This window comes from Crocuta crocuta, unplaced genomic scaffold (genome assembly GCF_008692635.1).
Source record: "Crocuta crocuta isolate KB4526 unplaced genomic scaffold, BGI_CrCroc_1.0 scaffold733, whole genome shotgun sequence".
In the NCBI taxonomy this organism is placed as follows: Eukaryota; Metazoa; Chordata; class Mammalia; order Carnivora; family Hyaenidae; genus Crocuta; species Crocuta crocuta.
Genome location: NW_027530993.1, coordinates 63,802 through 82,730, shown reverse-complemented (window position 1 = coordinate 82,730; position 18,929 = coordinate 63,802). Strand labels below are relative to the sequence as shown.

Genomic DNA, 18,929 nt, shown 5'->3' with positions numbered 1-18,929 from the left:
GAGCATCGCGGGAGGTGATTGGGGAGGGGGCGCGCCTGGGTAGTGCGCGCAGGGAATGCGGGGAGTTCCCGAAAGTGGGTTTCCTGAGCAGCGCGCATCCCGAGGGTTTGGAGGGAGGTGGGCTCCAGGCGCCCGTGGAGGCTGGGGAAGGAAAGGTCCCCGGGCTCGGCNGGGTGTTCCTAGTCCCGTGTTGTTCCCCACGGCAGGTGGCCCCCGACTCGAGCTCCAGCCATGGGAAACACCACCAGCGACCGGGTGGCTGGGGAGCGCCACGGCGCCAAGGCTGCACGCGCCGAGGGCGCCGGCGGCCATGCGCCGGGCAAGGAGCATAAAATCATGGTGGGGAGCACCGACGATCCCGGCGTCTTCAGCCTGCCGGACTCCAAGGTGAGCGTTNGGCCGGGTGTCGGCGCTCCCCCTCCCTTGGTTTCTTAGCACACTGACCTAGCTTACGGTTTTCTGAATTAAAGGGATTTTTCGGGCACGGAGACGTTGGATGGTAACTACTCCTGCGGTGCTGCCTCAAATTAGGATAGAGGCGGAGTTTTTGTTGTTCGACTAATCTGCTGGTCACGATTACGATGGGGACTGTAGACCCCTCCCCCCAATCCCTGGTTTTCCTAACGGGCAGGTGCCCTCTTCTAGAGTATTGATGAATTTATAGGTTGTAAGCCCTAGTGGGAAACTTCACAGGGTAGGTTGCCTGAGGTGCTGGTCATAGGCAGTAGTTTCTCAAATTTGCCCTGAGGTGGGTAAGTGAATTTATTTTTCTTGGATCAGTATCATTTTGCCTTTCTAAGAACTCAGTCCTTCTCTTTCTTTTTTAATTTATTTAGACTCAAGTTAGTTAACATACAGCGTGGTATTGTTGTTAAGAACTCAGCACTTCTGATCCTCTTCGCCTAGGCAGGGCTGTGAGCCATGCAACCACTTGCTTATTTGATACATTCTCCTAATCTTGGGGATCAATAAAGGACCTGCTTTGGTTGACTGCTCAGCATTCATCTCATACTTTATAGTTGGGGTAGCTGAGATGGTGTTTCCTTCACGCCCAGCTGCTCCTCCAGTGGGAGAGCAAATGATCCCAGGAATTCTCGACTTCCGGGTAGTTCATAATGTTACCATCGTTGAAAACAGACAGCCCACAGCTGTCCGGAGACCTTGATCTCAAATCCAAGGACTTTCAGAAAAGTGGCAACATGTGGTCACCGGCAGAGATAGATGGAGCTGACAGCGATGTGATTACCAGCCTAATGTTCCCAGTCATACTTATAGCTGTCAGCAGACAGTCCGAGTGGAATGAGGTAGAAAAACAGAGATTGGGGTATGTTTGATGTTTGTTTGTTTTGTTGTTTATGTTTTTTAAATTTATTTTTATCTTTAAATTATTCTTTTTTTTTTTTTTTTTTTTGAGAGAGAGACAATGTGAGCAGGGGAGAGACAGAGAGAGGGCGAAACAGAATCTGAAGACAGGCTCCAGGCTCTGAGCTACCTATAAGCACAGACCCTGACGCGGCACTCGAACCCACAGACTGTGAGATCATGACCTGAGCCGAAGTTGGACGCTTAACTGACTGAGCCCCCCAGGCGCCCCAATGTTTTTGTTAATCACTACAAACCTTTCACCAAACTGGAGTTTGTATTACAGAGTAAAGAATGATTTGCCCCGTTGGTGGCACATGAAATTTGGATTCTGTTTGTTTTCTTGAATCCTAGTTGAGAACATAACTACAGAAAAAGAAGTCAGGGTGATGAAAAGGACCACGTCTTGGTGTTTCTTCTTCATTCCTTTCTCCCTCCTCCCACTTCAGGATTTCTTCCTCAGCATATGAGCTGTCTGCCCAGTCACTTGAATTTCTTCTTGAAAGCTTTTTCAAGGTGGTCCACCTAATTTTACCCTTTTCCTACATCGATGACTCAGGACTTAAGTACAGTGAGTGTGTTTGTCACACTGCGGCTGCAGTCACTGGTGTCCTGAATAAAAGCCAGGTTCCTGCATCTGAAATGGAACCAATTTGGGGTCATTCTTTCCCTTCCCTCAGTCTTGTCATTTGTAAGACAATCGGTTCAGATAATTCCTCAGGTGTCTTCTACGTCTAACATTTTACAGTTCTCAAGCTAGTCTCTTTACTTCGTCCTTCAGTGTTTTACTTAAACCTTTTCTAACTCTAATTCTCATTGTTTTGCCTCTTTTCCTGATGATTTTGCTGACTGCTTAACTTGGAGTTAATGGTCTTTCCGCTAGTCAGCTGCACTCAGGCCTGCCTCGGAAATGTCATGTCAAATGTGGAAGGGCTTTCTTCCAAAGTGGCATATTAATAGTTTGTAGCTTTCAAATTCTAAACTGAAAATACTAAAACATGAAAGTAACTCATAGGAACAGTGCCAGTGGGGCCTGCATTCCTTCAAATGCCAGTCTTCTTCGGTGGACTCCTTTAGTGGTTCTCAATCCTATTCGCACATTAGAATCACTCGAGATTTGTTTAAACACTGTATGGAAAGTTGGAAACATTTTCCATATTTCAAAGTAGGGAAAAAAGTGTAACGAACTCCTATATACCCATCACCCAGTTTAAGTAATGATCAGATTGTGAACAAATTTATATCATCTGACCCCAATCCACTCTCTCCCCCCACCATTATTTTGAAGCGAATTCCAGACATCCTCGCAAATATTCTCTTACCTGTAAATATTTTAGGATGTATCTCTGAAGATGAGGTTCTTTCTTTATTTTACCTTAATCACAGTATTATTATCTGTGAACCTTTTTGAGAAATCGATTCCTAGGCCCTATATCTAAATCAGAATCTGAGTTCCTTTTAGGCACGTGTAAAATTTCTGTGATTTTAAGGCAGCCAGTGAGGCAAGAGTGCATTGCTTTAAGAAGATGGAGATCAAGGTTTTCACTTAAGTCACTTATGTAATATGAAAGTCCCTTCAATAAGTCACTTATGTAATATAAAAATCCCTTCAATTCTGTTTCTCTGTTTACTTTGGCTTATGCTGTTAGTGGTTGTCTCATAGTGTAGTCTTGAGGAATATAGAGAGACAGTATAGAAGGTAGGCTACCTTAGCCATTTGGAAAGTAAAGCCCAAATGAATAAGTTAATGCTTTTTTTTTAACCCACATTATTTTATTTGCTAATGTTTTGACTTGATACAGTACAGTCCTATATACCAAAGTCATTTAAGCTAGTCTAAAGTGGGGGTCAGCAAACTTTTTCTGGAAGGGACCAGACAGAAAATATTTTAGACTTTGTGGGCCATATAGGCTCTGTCACAACCACTCAATACTGCTACTAGAGCGTGAAAGCAGCTGTAGATAATATAAATGAATGTGTGTGGCTCTTTTCCAATAAAAGCTTATTTATAAAAGCATCTGGCTTCCTGGCCGTAGTCTGCCAACTCTCGTTCTAAAGGATGGTAATGCAAAGAAACTAAGTAAGGAGCCAATTGTTTTTTAGAATCCAACAGATGTCATTGGAACCACTTTTGTTAAAGGAAGCTGGGGTTTTGATCTGATACTCCTTGAGGGTCCAGAATTTTCATCCCTACCCCTGAAATAATTAGTATAAGCTTGGCAGAACACTTCCCCAAATTTAAGAAACCAATGATAATGATTTTTTATATTTTTATTGTCCTTTTTGTAACCTATTAGCTAAAATGAAGGTTATGAATTATTTATAAATTTCTGTATCTCTAACTTCCGTTACCACCGATCATTGAAACCTGTTGATATTTACATGTGAAAAAATACATGGCTAACTTTATTGCTTTTTATAGAAGCATATTTTGTTTTCATATTTTTTCTCTTAAGAGGCACTCGGAAACATGTCATAATTGCTTGCCTATGAGTTAATCTGGTAACAGAGAGTAAGCTTCCCCTCTTTTTTTTTTTAATGTTTATTTTACTTTTGAGACAGAGACCGAGCTTGAGTGGGGGAGGGGCAGAGAGAGAGGGCATCACAGAATCCGAAGCAGGCTCCAGGCTCCAGGCTCCGAGCAGACAGCACAGAGCCTGACACAGGGCTCGAACCCACGGACCGTGAGATCATGACCTGAGCCGAAGTTGGCCACCCAACCGACTGAACCACACAGGCGCCCCCCCCTTCTTTTTTTTTTTTAAAGGGAGATCCTAAGGATCTCCCTGAAAGGGTGGGTGATGTATGCAGACTAATGTTAGGCTGTGATTTGGGCAATCTTTGAGCATAAGCCATTTGACCATTTTGGTCCTAGATGAGTTTTTTTTCTGTAGTTCAAAATCTGATTTAGTTGCCAATTTCAAGGCTTACTGATCCTTAGCAGAAACCTAGCACCCCCTCTGTACCCTAGGGGGAAGGAAGTGATCTTTTAAGAATTCCTGGGTCACAATTTAGGGATGACCTAATCTTTCTTACAGCTCCCTGGGGACAAAGAGTTTGTATCATGGCAACAAGATTTGGAGGACTCTGTAAAGCCTACGCAGCAGGCCCGGCCCACTGTTATCCGCTGGTCTGAAGGCGGCAAGGAGGTCTTCATCTCTGGGTCCTTCAACAATTGGAGCACCAAGATCCCACTGATTAAGAGGTGAAGACCAGTGTCCTGGTTGAGTCTATAGGGTCCAGGAGCAGAGACCTGATTTCCTGTCTCAGAGAGGGACCTGGCTGGACTGCTCTCCATCTGCTGGGGACTCTCTCTAGAACATTGGCTGTGACCAATGACTATATTTGTGACTTTTTTTTTAAGCCTCACAGTGAGTCAGAGATGTTTGACCAGTTAGAATATCATCGCCTCAGAGGCACTTACGGTAATGACTTTGTGGGTACACTCCTCAGGACTGTTCACACAAGTCCTGTCTGTGCTTGTGGGAATTCTTCTGTTGCTAGCCGAGTCCGCTCGTTCGGACTTCTGCTTCAAAACAAATCACCACGTGACGTTCTGGTCAGTAATGTGAGCTGTTGCTTGCAGAGAAATAATGAATTATTTGGTGAACAGAATGGCCCTTTACATGTAGATCGTTTTTCAGAAACTGCTCACGAAAATGTGGAAAGGGTACCTGAGGCACTTCTGCAACCGGAAGCTACCTGCTCTTCTTCACACTTGTGAGGGAGCTGTTCCTGCTGAAGCAAATCCGCTGTGCTCGGCTGAACCATTTTGGGGGATTAACATCTCTATTATTCTCTTCCAGATAGTAGTTAAGAACTCAAGTTATTGGGAGGGGCTGGCAAATATGTCTTCAAGGTGATACAGAAAAGGAGAATGGGTCTATAAATGATTTTTTATTCCAGGGGAGACAGCTGCTTAGGAATGTGTGAGATTATTGGCATGATGTGAATGTCTCGTGGTTTTTACATTAAATTCCATCCGCTAATAGGAACTCGGCCTGTTTAACATTCTGTTTTCTTCTGTAGCCATAATGACTTTGTTGCCATCTTAGACCTCCCTGAGGGAGAGCACCAGTACAAGTTTTTTGTGGATGGACAGTGGGTTCACGATCCGTCAGAGGTAAGGCCTTGATTTCCAAGGGTAACCATGAACTTAACTGTGTGCTTTTGACTATTACTCCCTTTGGGGTCAGCTGTCACAGCTGTCAGGACTGATGGGCCCCCACACTGGAGGGTTTCTCTCCCGATTAAAGACGGACGTGGCGAGCAGGACCTGTTTAAAGTGGGAGGTTAGGGGCGCCTGGGTGGCTTAGTCAGTTAAGCGTCCGACTTTCGCTTGGGTCATGATCTCACAGTTCGTGGGTTCGAGCCCCACGTCGGGCTCTGTGCTGACAGCTCAGAGCCTGGAGCCTGTTTCGGAGTCTGTGTCTCCCTCTCTCTCTGACCCTCCCCTGCTCACGCTGTCTCTCTCTCTCTCTCCCCTAGAAATAAATAAATAAATAAATTAATTAATTAAATAAAGTGGGAGGTTAAATGGAAGAGACGAGTTTGAAACCAGGTTTCTGAGTTTTTTCCATTCATTGTTTCAGCCTGTGGTGACCAGTCAGCTTGGCACGATTAACAATCTGATCCATGTCAAGAAATCTGACTTTGAGGTGTTTGATGCTTTAAAGCTCGATTCAATGGAAAGCTCAGAGACATCTTGTCGAGGTAATTTTGTAGTATTTGCTCTTTCTTGATGTGTTTTTCTCACAATGTGTCTTCTTTCCCAAGGGTAGTTTTTGTTTGTTTTAATGTTTATTTATTTTGAGAGCGGGAGAGAGCGAACATGAGTGGGGGAGGGGGGGAGAGAGAGAGAGTGAGAATTCCAAGCAAGCTTTTTGCTGTCAGTGCAGAGCCTGACATGGGGCTCAGTCCCACGAACTGAGATCATGATCTGAGCCAAAAGCAAGAGTCAGATGTACAACAAGCTTAGCCACTCAAGTGCACCTTGTCTGTTTTTTCCTTTCCTCCTCAGGAATCTTCTGAATCCTAAATATGTTTCATATACACATACATATATAATATGTATATGTAATACATATATGTGAATCATACATATGTCTTATGTATGTGTGTATATGTAAACATTTAGGTCTCCTCTGAAACCAGGAAAACTTCAGTCTAGTGAATTTCATTTTAAACTTTTTTTTTTTTAATGTTCATTTATTTTTTTGAGAGAGACAGAGCATGAGCAGAGGAAGGGCGAAGAAAGAGGGAGACATCTAATCTGAAGCAGGCCCAGGCTCTGAGCTGTCAGCACAGAGCCTAACATGGGGCTCAAACCCACGAACCATGAGATCACGACCTGAACCAAAGTTGGATGCTTAACTGACTGAGCCACCTAGGCGCCCTCATTTCAAACTTTTTAACCAAGATCTACAGCAGCACATTTTGTTTTTCATTGTTACCCAATTTCCTCCCTCCCTCCTTCTCTTCCTCTCTTTCCCTCTTCCTCCCTCCCCCTCCCCTCTTCTCTCTCTCTCTCTCCCGCACCTAAACGCACACACCTGTACCACAAGTCTCATAGCAGAATGTGTGCCTTTGTTACATGCAACATACTCTGTTTTCTGTTTTATTGAAAACAGCCCCTTACTGGGACCCACGCTGAGCATGGAGCCTGCTTCAGATCCCCTCTCCCTCTCCCTCTGCCTTTCCCTCACTCATGGACTTTTGCCTGCACTGTCTCTCAAAAAAAATACATAAAAAGTAAAATAAAAACCTATTTCTAGTAATGTTTCAAGGTTTCACTGACCCTTCGGCAGTATCGTCCAGCCAAGGCTAGTTGTGTCTGGTTTGCCTTGTTTAGATGCATTAGCTTAATCCTGCCAGGTTGATAGCTTAGCTGGCAGTTTGATAGGGCCCTCCAAGTATGGCAGTCTTGGGGCGGGGGGCAAGGGTTCTTTTTGTGTATATTAACTGAAATTTTATAAGTTTTTGGTTAAAAGAAAATTCCTTGGTAGAGGAAAAGACCTGTATCTTTTTGTTTCTCCGAATACTACTTTTCCCACGGCTTCCATCACATTGGCTGTAGCATCCGAAGAGTGATTTGCTCACCACACTCACAGTCACCATTCTATTACATGACAGTAAAGGCTGTACCAGCCCAAAGAGCTGTGTGCTGTGTTCCCAGTGAGTGCACTTTTCCTTTTGGAGTTCAGAGCCAACCCCTGCCACTCGCCGGCTTGGAATTCACAGCCAGGTCCTTCAGCCTTTCCCCTTGAGTGGGGTAGATCAGAATATCAGGGCACACACAGTGTGGCTTCTAGCAGACCTGTCAGTGGCATCATAATTGTCTGTCTGTGAAAATCATAAAAATACTGTTTTTATTAGATAAGCTCAGAATGTAAAGTTGGACGTTCTTCTTGGCCGGTGGGGCGGTGATCAGCGAGAGTCTAATCCTGAATTAAATGACGAGACCGCTTGCATGGTGCTGTGTGATTCGGGCAAAGCAGCCGGTCAGCGGTTGACATCTACCCGTAACTGTACAGAAGGAGGACAGGCATGCTTTTGATCTTTCTCTCTTCTTTCACCCAGTTTCCTGGTCTCCTTTGTATCTGTATGGATTTGCCTATTCTGACCTTTCATATAAATGGGATCACACAGTACATGATCTTTGATGTCTGGCTTCTTTTACTCAGCATGTTTTCAGAGTTCATCCATGTTTCAATGTGTATCAGTACTTGACTCTTTTTTTTTTTAAGTTTATTTACTTTTGAGAAAGAGAGAGAGAATGGAAAAGGGCAGAGAGAGAAGGGGAGAGAGAGAATTCCAAGCAGGCTCTGTCCTGTTAGTGCAGAGCCCAAAGCAGGGCTCAAACTCATGAACCACGAGTTCATGACCTGAGCTGAATGCTTAACCCATGGAGCCACCCAGGGGCGTTAATAATACTTCACCCCTTTTTGGGGCGCCTGGGTGGCTTAGTCAGTTAAGCGTCCGACTTTCGCTTAGGTCATGATCTCGTGGTTCGTGGGTTCGAGCCCCGCGTCGGGCTCTGTGCTGACTGCCAGCTCGGAGCCTGGAGCCTGTTTCAGAGTCTGTGACTCCCTCTCTCTCTGACCCTCCCCTGCTCACGCTGTCTTTCTCTCTCCGAGAAATAAATTAAAAAATATTAAAAAAAAAAATAATAATACTTCACCCCTTTTTGTGACTTAATAAAATTACACTGTATAGATATACTATTTTGTTTACCTGTTAGCTGATGGACATTGGGATCCTTTCCACTTTTTGTCTATCATAAACAACGCTGTTCTGGACATTGTGCTCAAGTTTTTGTGTGAACATGTTTTCATTTCCTAAGAGTGTAATTGCTGGGCCACGTGAGAACTTCACATTTAACTTTTGGAGGAATTGCCCAGCTGTTCTCTGAAGCTACTGGCACCATTTCTCACTCCTCCAACAACAGGTAGTACTCCACATCCTCACCAACAATTATTTAGAAAAAAATTTTTTTTTTTAATGTTTATTTGTTTTTGAGAGAGAAAGAGAGACCACACACAGCACAAGCGGGGCAGGGGCAGAGAGAGACACACACACACAATCGAAAGCAGGCTCCAGGCTCTGAGCTGTCAGCACAGAGCCCAGTGCAGGGCTTGAACTCACGAACCGCAAGATCATAACCTGAGCCGAAGTCAGAAGCTTAACCGACGGAGCCAGTCAGGCACCCCACCAACAATTATCATTATGTCTTTTATATTGTGGCCATCTTAATGAGTGTGAAGTGGTATCTAATGCTGGTTTTGGTTTACATTTCCCTAACAACTACTTCCTTGTTAGTAATCTTGTCCTTACTGTTGCTATCAGTGTAGCCTCAGCAGTCCTAAGAGTTTATATCCTTGTTGTCTGTTGCTTGGGTGTAAAAAAAAAAAAAAAGAAATCTTAATTTTTTTCACATTGACCATTCACAAGGCATTGTCACATCTGTTATCTCATTTGATTGCCATAAAAACATTGTGAAATAGGGTAGAGATATTACTTTCATTTTATGAAGAAACTGACCGTAGCAGGAAGGTTTGTCCCAGGTCATACAACTGATCAATAGAGTAACTCTTCTCTGAAGCTACAGCTTTTACTCCTCATCCCCCCTCTGTCCTCCACGTCATGTTGCCGTGTTGAGGAATTTCATGGTTCAGGTTCAGGATGACTCCGACTCTTTCTTTGCCTTACATTTGGAGAGCCAGCAGGTTATAAGTTTATGATCAATGATTTCTGCCATATTTAATATTAACTGCCATGTATTGACAGTTTTTTTCATGCACTTTTACTAGTTTTCCAACTTTCCCTTATATTTGGGTAAATATCTTCCAGACCTTTCCAGCTCTCCTCCAGGGCCTTACGGTCAAGAGATGTACGTGTTTCGATCCGAGGAGAGATTCAAATCCCCACCCATCCTACCTCCTCACCTTCTTCAAGTTATTCTTAACAAGGACACTAATATATCTGTGAGTATCCTGAAAGGATTGCTGGGGCCTCTGGGGGTTACTAGGACCATCTGAGCAAAGTCAGTAATCCTAGAGGTCAGGATTATTACAGAGCTGTGTTGAGAATATAAATCACATATATAGCAATAGCATTACAGATCCTCTTTTCCAGAGGTGAGTTGTTACTTTTCCAGGCATTGATATCAAAATTCATAGTTATCTTCTGATCATAATACATTAGACCCAGAACCATGGTTTGTTAGAACCAGTTTCTGGGACTTCTATTCCAACAGAAGGTAAGGCATATTTATCAGTTGGGGTATACAAAAGGAGCATAAGGGGTTTGGGTTTGGGTTTTTCCCCCGTATAATTGATATCTCTAGTCAATTCACTTGGTTCCCACTAAGATTATTTTTACCTACTAACACAAATCTTCTGTACATGTTATGGGCAAGATTTTTGTTTTAGCTTTTATTAAGGGAGATAAATAGATGTTAAGGGTTAGAGTTTGCCCTGGACTCCGAATTTTCCTAATTCTCTGTAATGAGAACAAATGGTTGATATATACTAGGGTGAGTATATTATTTAAAAGAAATCTACATTCTAGTTTAGAGTTTCTGAACAGTTTTTTTTTAATGTTTCTTTATTTTTGAGAGAGACAGACAGAGCATGAGCAGAAAAGGGGCAGAGAGAGGGAGACACAGAATGCGAAGTAGGTTCCAGGTGCTGAGCTGTCAGCACAGAGCCCGACGTGAGGCTGGAACCCACAAACCGTGAGATCATGGCCTGAGCCGAAGTCGGACGCTTAACCGACTGAGCCACCCAGGCACCCCTCAGCAGTTTCCAAAGAGCTCTGAGGAAGAGTAAACTGTTTGGTTTAAAATTGTGCATTTAATCCCATTTAGTGATTTTTTTTTCTTTCTTTCTTAGTGTGACCCAGCCTTGCTTCCCGAGCCCAACCATGTTATGTTGAACCATCTGTATGCATTATCCATTAAGGTGAGTGGGGACCTGGCTCTCCCCCGGACTAGGAGGGTAGGGGTAACACACGCTCTCCAGTGGTGACTTGCCTCGCTACCTCACTGAAGCTACAGCTGGCCGTAATGGTCAAATTGTAGGAAAACGTTCTTTTTTTTTAACTAGTAGGTGGGGTTTTTTTGTCTGGGTGTTTATTTATTTATTTTTAAAAAAATTTTTAAAGCTTTTTTCATTTTCCAGAGACAGAGTGTGAATACGGCAGGGGCAGAGAAGGAGGGAGACCCAGAATCCGAAGCAGGCTTCAGGCTCTGAGCTGTCAGCACAGAGTCCAGTGCAGGGCTCGAACTCACAGACCACGAGATCATGACCCGAGCCAAAGTTGGAAGCCCAACCAACTGAGCCACCCAGGCGCCCCACTGGGTGCTAATTTTAAATCTTAGTCCCTATCCTGTGTTCTGGCTAGCTGATTTGCCCTGTGATTGAATGAACCTTTTTCCTTCCTGGTTTCTTTTTGAATAGCTCTCACCTTTGGACCACCTACTTACTTAGGGTTCATAGCACCAGGATTTCATTTGCAGACAAAGCAAGTGTATCTTTCCAGTTTGGAGAATGCTCAAGTATGACCAAGGCTTTTGCTTTTTAAAGGNTATTTTTGAGAGAGACAGACAGAGCATGAGCAGAAAAGGGGCAGAGAGAGGGAGACACAGAATGCGAAGTAGGTTCCAGGTGCTGAGCTGTCAGCACAGAGCCCGACGTGAGGCTGGAACCCACGAACCGTGAGATCATGGCCTGAGCCGAAGTCGGACGCTTAACCGACTGAGCCACCAGGCACCCCTCAGCAGTTTCCAAAGAGCTCTGAGGAAGAGTAAACTGTTTGGTTTAAAATTGTGCATTTAATCCCATTTAGTGATTTTTTTTTCTTTCTTTCTTAGTGTGACCCAGCCTTGCTTCCCGAGCCCAACCATGTTATGTTGAACCATCTGTATGCATTATCCATTAAGGTGAGTGGGGACCTGGCTCTCCCCCGGACTAGGAGGGTAGGGGTAACACACGCTCTCCAGTGGTGACTTGCCTCGCTACCTCACTGAAGCTACAGCTGGCCGTAATGGTCAAATTGTAGGAAAACGTTCTTTTTTTTTAACTAGTAGGTGGGGTTTTTTTGTCTGGGTGTTTATTTATTTATTTTTAAAAAAATTTTTAAAGCTTTTTTCATTTTCCAGAGACAGAGTGTGAATACGGCAGGGGCAGAGAAGGAGGGAGACCCAGAATCCGAAGCAGGCTCCAGGCTCTGAGCTGTCAGCACAGAGCCCAGTGCAGGGCTCGAACTCACAGACCATGAGATCATGACCCGAGCCAAAGTTGGAAGCCCAACCAGCTGAGCCACCCAGGCGCCCCACTGGGTGCTAATTTTAAATCTTAGTCCCTATCCTGTGTTCTGGCTAGCTGATTTGCCCTGTGATTGAATGAACCTTTTTCCTTCCTGGTTTCTTTTTGAATAGCTCTCACCTTTGGACCACCTACTTACTTAGGGTTCATAGCACCAGGATTTCATTTGCAGACAAAGCAAGTGTATCTTTCCAGTTTGGAGAATGCTCAAGTATGACCAAGGCTTTTGCTTTTTAAAGGTGGATATGAGCTGCTCTCAGGTGCTTCACTCACATACCCCACTGATTGCATCTCTCCTCTACACTAGATAAAGGAGAAATGTGACCAGATTTGCTCTGAGTTCTCAGTTTCTGTGCTGCTTTGGAGTCTGGGTAGAAAATACCCATTCAGTCCCATCATGTCTTCGTGGTTTGACTACCAGAGTAAAGTTTTATGTAGCCCTGTAATTTTCAAACTAGCCTCAGCATCCTCAGAATCACCGGGGAAGGTGTGTAAAAATACGGATTCAAAGCCTGCGTCCCCAGAGATTCTGCAGTAAGTCTGGGATGGAGCCCCAGCAATTGTCTTTTAAGCTGCTAAGATTTCTTGGATGTGCAGCCAGGTTAAGGAGATCACTGATATAACCTTTAACAGATTATGTGATACTTTTCAAATATATATTATTGAATCTAAATTTTATAATAACCTTGTGAGGTAAGTATTATTTTTAACCCCTGTTTGATAGATAAAGAAACTAAGGCTCAGAGAAGGTCATATTGCCAGTAAGTACCGGGGAGAGGACTGAGGTCCTGCTGTCCTCATTCCATGTTCTTTTCTGGTGGTCACCGCACCAGGTCTCTCCAAGTAGGTCCTTCTCTCACCCGCTCCTCACTTTTACCAAACCCTTCCTGGAGCTGAGTTTTTTACCTGCCTCGCTTGTGTCACATTTAGGCTGTGATCGGTGACCTCTGGTCACAGACTGTTAATCTGAGAAACATTCATGGTAGACACTACAGCATACGGGGAAATAGGAAGATGGACTGGTTTCTCACTTGAATTTGCCTGGGTTCTTTGGGATGAGACTGGATTTTGCCCCCTTGGCACTGCTGTTTGGCTATCAGCTGATGTTCCCGGGCCTTGCCCCCCTTGTGGCACACACCCTTCGGCTGTAACACAGCCAGGGAGCGAGTACCGCTTGCCCTTCATATTGACTCTGACTCAGGTCAGCCTCTTGATTACTGGGTTTCTGCTTGGCCCTATGACCCATTTATTCCTGGTTCTGTCAGGTTGTGTAGCCCGTTCGGAGTTGATCCAGCGGTTTGAATATCTTTCCCAAGAAGATTTTGGGGTCCACTTTGTTCAAAGAGAGGGATTCCTGAGTTTCCTCTTGATTAGAATGAACTTTTTCAGTTCATCCCTGGTATTAAATAGAAATTAGATCTGCTTTGGGGCTTGGAAAGGGCGGGAGGGGGATCATGGCCCTCTCTTCTCAATGCGTTTTAGACTTCCTTCTAAAAATGAATGTCAGAATACTTCTTTATTTTCCCCCCATGCAAGTTTTAATTAACCCCAGTATTCAAATTTGAGGTGGGGAAAGGAGTGAGGTAGGAGACTAATATTTCTTCAGCACCTATTATGTGTCAGGTGCTGTGCTAGATAGTCTCATATAATCCTCATCGCCACCTTAATGGTAGGTGTTATCCTTTGTAATGATGAGAAAAAAGGCTTAGAGGCATCACATAGATTAGTCAAGGCTACAAACAGTTACAGGAGGAGTCAGGATTGGAACTTAAGTTGAATTGACTCCAAAACTCACCTATTTCTAGAATACCAAACTATCTCAGTTCAAAGTGAGTGGCTGTGAAAGACTGATGGCTGGGAAGAGCCACCTGTTGCCTAAACTAATGAATTAGCTGCACATTTCTTTCCCGCAGGACAGCGTGATGGTCCTTAGCGCAACCCATCGCTACAAGAAGAAGTACGTCACTACTCTGCTGTACAAGCCCATTTGAAGGGATCCCTTCCTGCCTCCGGGATTCAAGAGAAGCATCTCCCTTGCCTTTCTGGACCCGACCAGTCTTCACTTGAGACTGGAAGGCTGATTTGCTTTGAGGCTGATATGTGTGTTTCAGAGCCTTCGAGTAGGGTGCTCTGCTTTTGCATCTGATCGCAGATGAGAGCTTTATGAGTTCATGGAATTTATTTTCAGAAAAAAAAATTATATATATATATACATATACATATATAAGAGGAAGGTTAACGGGAGCCTCCTAGCTAGATGTGTTCTCTCTGCCCATGGGGACTCCCCGACACCTGTGCGGGGGGCTGCAGAAGGACCATTACAGGAAGCTTTTTTCCTAAAGTGAAGGAAGAGCCAACTCTCAGGATCCTTGTTGGGTAGAGATTCCGTCACGGCTACCTTGGCTCTCCCAGGAATGGGCTTGTGCCAGACTTCTGCCCCGCGTGTCCTTGGCAGGGGCGGCTTCCCTTGCACGGGTTCTCTGTATTCCTATAGCGTGCGGCACAGTCTGCTCTTTATGATACCAGATGCCCAACGGGAACCCTTTTTCTTCTCATTTCTCATTCTTGCTCTGATTCCCTCCTTCCAGTCCTATACCTGACCCTTCCCTATCACAAGACTCACTGGCAGGTGACCCCTTTATGTAAGACCCACCTCAGAGACCAAGGCTGCCAGAAAGTCTCCTTTTTAAATCCAGCACAGGCCCGGCCACTCGGTTCCCACTTATTTTAATTTCTACTAAAGAAAACAAGTCTCAGTGTTATAAAAGGCGGAATGCAGAAGGCCTGCTTTCTTGTGTTGTGCAGTGCCATAGCTTGGGCTGTCTTGGCACATTCCCGTCCAGTCTCCTGCCTGGCCTGGCCCTGCTTCCATATTTTCTTTCACAGAGCAGACAGCTTTGAAGATGGGAGTGGAACCAGGGAAAGCTTTCATGTCTTTCATCCTTGGGAAGTTTTTACGTGCCTACATTTTTCTTTAATTAAAAAAAAAATGCCTTTTCATTGTTCTTAAGAGACCACATAGAATTTTAGGCCCTTGATAAATGGTTCCCAAGATTTTCTTTGACAAGAAAGTAGTAATCTAGCCCTCCACAGTCTCACATTAATGTGACCTCCCCTGTGCACATCACTGCACTAAACAGTGTTCTAGATACAGATTCAGGTTCACTGGGTGCACCTAGAAAGTTCTTTCAACTTCCAGATCCATTAGGCCAAGAAGCAAGAAAGTAGCCCTGGTGTTCCTAACATGAATAGTATTGCTTCCCTTTACCAAGCGCTACTGGAATCACTTTGTCTTTCTCTTTTTTTAAAGTGTTCGATGATGAAGTGAGGTCAGTGACTTTCCATTTGTGGAATGAAAAGTAGCTACTCAAGCCACACTCTTGGGGTTGTTCCGAGATAAAACTTTTTTCCCCAAATATCTGTGGCTCTTCCATTACAGATAAATGCAAATTAAATGTTCAACTCTGAAGGAGGTCGAATTCAATGCTTGAGAGACCCCTCCACTGTTAGGACGTGTCCAGGCGCACTGAAAGGGCACCCATAGGTCATTTTAGCTACCTCCTGTCTGTCCTGTTCAAAGCTGATGACACAGCTGTCATTGGGTTTATGTAGAGCTGTTAGATCCTGGGAGTGAGGCAGGAGGGCACTGGGGGGTGGTTTTGCTGGGAGTGCAAATGGCCAAGTGCTTTGGTGGTTACTTGCTGAGAATAAATACCGCTTTAGCCACTTAAGGCCACCTTCTGCAACAGAAGGCTTGTGTGGGAAACCTTTCAGGGTCCCAACCGCTTTTTGAGTGGTGTGTCATTTAAAAAATCTAGGCCAAAGCCTATTTTTACCAGCTCTCAGGATCTACACTGTCTTCAGTTATACTACTGTTTTTTCCACTACCCATTAAATAAGCAGCCCACATAGGAGGATTCAAAATCTTGGTGGCTAAACGGAGGATTTTGTTACACTCCTTTTTCTTGTCAACAGTATTGAAATGTGATTGCCTGTGTGTTTGTGTATTAAAATTTTTACTCTACGCAGGTGTATCAGTAGAGTGGGGCAGGAAGAGAGAGCCCTTCAGTTTCTCAAGCCAGAGGCTTCTGTGACTGCTTCTGACTCCAGTGACGCTAGATTTTGGTGCTGGTGGCCTTCAAATCTCCCTGATCTGGAAATGTGCAGGGAGTGTCAGTTTCCCAAGTCCTGAGGTAACCTTTTGGCCAAATGTGACATGAGAGCCCACCGTTGGTATGGAAGGGGACAGGCAAGGGGATCTGGGCGATGCCTCCTTCAGCAGTGTCCCTTCCCTGCATTGCTCACATACCTGTGGCCCTGAGGAGCCTGTCACAGTCTGTCTCCAGGAAACTGTTCTAGAAGGTAGAGAGGAAAGGAGGAAGGTAGCCCAGAGTACATCCCACTCATTCTTTTATGTTGGTTAAAGGGATAGTTTATTTTCTGCAAAAGAGAGCTTGGCAGATTTCGAAAATGAATAAAGGCAAAAAAAAAAAAATTTTTTTTTTTAAACCTACAGGAGTTTCACAGAATCAAAGCTAGAAGAATTAGAAACTCTTTAGGAGGGCTAACCCTTTAAGAACTGCATCGTGATTTGGGGGGTCGTGGGGAAAAGGAAGAGTGACTGAGCTGAGGAGGATGCTAGGAAATAAAGGCTTGAGTAACTCAGAACTATTACAGCCTTTTTCCTAATGAAATGAGACCTAACACACTGGATCCTTGGATCTCACTGTATAGAACCTGCTGTGTAAAGCCTCCCTTTGTCTCTTGTTCTATTCTCTACCCTTTCTTCTGAATTCTGCTTTACCTTCAAGCTGACTTTCCCAGAGTCTCAGGTCAAACATTACCTATAACAAGTCAGTCCTCTTGCTGATAGGGTCATGGTTATTCGCTTGCATTAAGCTTAGAATTGAATGGAATTTGATCACTGTATGTAACACCCCCTATGGGCATACCTGGCCTCAAGAGTGTTGGCTTTAAAAAAACAAACAAACAAAACAATGCTTACGTGGTAGGGAAACCCTGTAAAGGAAGAATCCAAGAGAAGATTATGAGGGGATTGTACAAATCCAGGCCTCCAGTGATCTCCGGTCTCTTGTCGACCCTAATGGGTCTGAGAAAAAAAAAAAACCTTTGCGAAGTGTCAGTACTGCTCGAATGCTGCTAAAATGATGCTGCTAAAATGAAGTTTGGAAAGAAGTTTTACCTCCAGGCTGGGCTTCTGTTAATCTGCGTGTAAATGAAGGAGACATACTAATGACAGAATCCCCTGCTTCTAATTGGGGAAATAGGGCTTTTAAAATTTTGACCTCAACTAAAAATGATATGCAATAGTCTATGTTGTATGTGTTTGAAAAATATTCTATCTCAGAGATTTCTAAGTCCTCACGTACTAGTGATTTGGGGCACAGGCCCACGAGCAGATATTCAGTTTGTTCACACATTATTCTGACTCATCCTTACACCCCAAGTTCTTGCTGTCTTCTCCCAGGGACTGCTAGCTCCAGCCCCCCATCCCTCCAGGAGGGGTGGGCGTTAGGGTCCTTCACAACTCCAGACTTTGGCGCTTGTCTCTCCTTAGGCACCCATTGCAGCAGCAGGCCGAAGGCTTATCATTTCTGCAGTGAACCCAAACTTCTGGAGTAAAACAGCCAGATTTATTTTTTAAATTATAAGCAGGAAGGGAGGGAGGAAAAGAGGGAAAGAGAGAGAAACTTTAAGAGCCTGTGGCTTAGGAAATCCAATTCTTAGCAATGGAATCCCTGTAGGATTCAAATGTGGGCTTTGTCTTGATTTACTTTTCTCAGTTGTGCTTTGAAGTGATTAAATTTCATGAAAAACTAATTGATTAGTTCCATTCCAGGTTGGAGTTGAATGAATTGGGGGTAGCACAGTGCTTTTGCAGTGAGATTGCTGTGAGGTAGCAAACGCCTGTGGATTTTGTAGTCGGGTTAACTGGTCGACGGTCCCCTGCCTCCCATAAGTATTATGTATTTGATCATCTTGTGTTCGCATCTACAGAACACTTAACCCCTAGCTTGTGGTTTTAGAGCCACCAGAGCTCACTGCTGTCCATCAGTCCTAATCTCCACACTGGGCCCCATATGTGAGACTTGCTTGAATTTTGGTAAATTAGAGGATGCTGGTGGTTATTTCGCTGAAGCAGTTTGAAGGAGTGCAGCTCTGTTGTAAAGGGGGAATAAGACTATAACTTGGAAGGGAATTAAATGTGCGAGTCCTCCTTTAAGTGGTGCTTTGTGTAACCTGTAGTGCCGAGGTACAGAGTTGTATTCCACAAAGGGATGGCATACCGAGAAGGGATTTGAAAGCTTTTCTCTAAATGTAATTTGTCATTGGATTTTGACATGTCTGAAAATTATGTGATATACAGAAATGTGACATTTTTCCCATAAAACTGTTGAATAAAAAACGTACTACGCAGCAATAATATTTGAGTTCTTGGCTGGTCACTGATTATATTCTCAAAATCTGTCGGCCTCAGGAGTCCCAGAACCTAAAGAACGCAAACTGCCACACAAACAATTTGAATAAAGAGAGAAGTCGTAGGCGTAGGACAGAAATGATGTCCTCCATCCATCTGCCACCTTTCCTCTTTTCATTCCAGGCTGTGCTGTCATTAACTAGAGGAATGCAAACTCAGTAATCTGAAATTCTCTGTAACACCGCATACTTAGCTATTATCTGGTGTTGGATTTGCTGAGACCCTAGACCATGGGTTTTCAC

General features: G+C 44.1%; 1 protein-coding gene across 4 annotated transcripts; it reads left to right on the top strand.

Annotated features, from left to right (window-relative positions):
• The first annotated feature begins 6 nt into the window (after nucleotides 1-6).
• On the top strand, nucleotides 7-18,623 carry PRKAB2 (protein kinase AMP-activated non-catalytic subunit beta 2). 4 transcript variants are annotated; one of them, XM_077770509.1, is made up of 8 exons: nucleotides 7-14; nucleotides 207-387; nucleotides 4,401-4,567; nucleotides 5,392-5,485; nucleotides 5,955-6,075; nucleotides 9,712-9,845; nucleotides 10,755-10,823; nucleotides 11,043-11,164. In XM_077770509.1, the coding sequence occupies exons 2-8, from the start codon at nucleotides 232-234 to the stop codon at nucleotides 11,112-11,114; spliced, it is 813 nt and encodes a 270-aa protein (XP_077626635.1). In that variant the 5' UTR covers nucleotides 7-14; nucleotides 207-231; the 3' UTR covers nucleotides 11,115-11,164. The 4 variants fall into 4 exon arrangements, 3 of the variants coding, with proteins under 3 accessions (XP_077626635.1, XP_077626636.1, XP_077626634.1); XM_077770510.1 differs by lacking the exons at nucleotides 7-14; nucleotides 11,043-11,164 and adding exons at nucleotides 34-117; nucleotides 14,102-18,623; XM_077770508.1 differs by lacking the exon at nucleotides 7-14 and adding an exon at nucleotides 34-117.
• The last annotated feature ends 306 nt before the right edge of the window (nucleotides 18,624-18,929 follow it).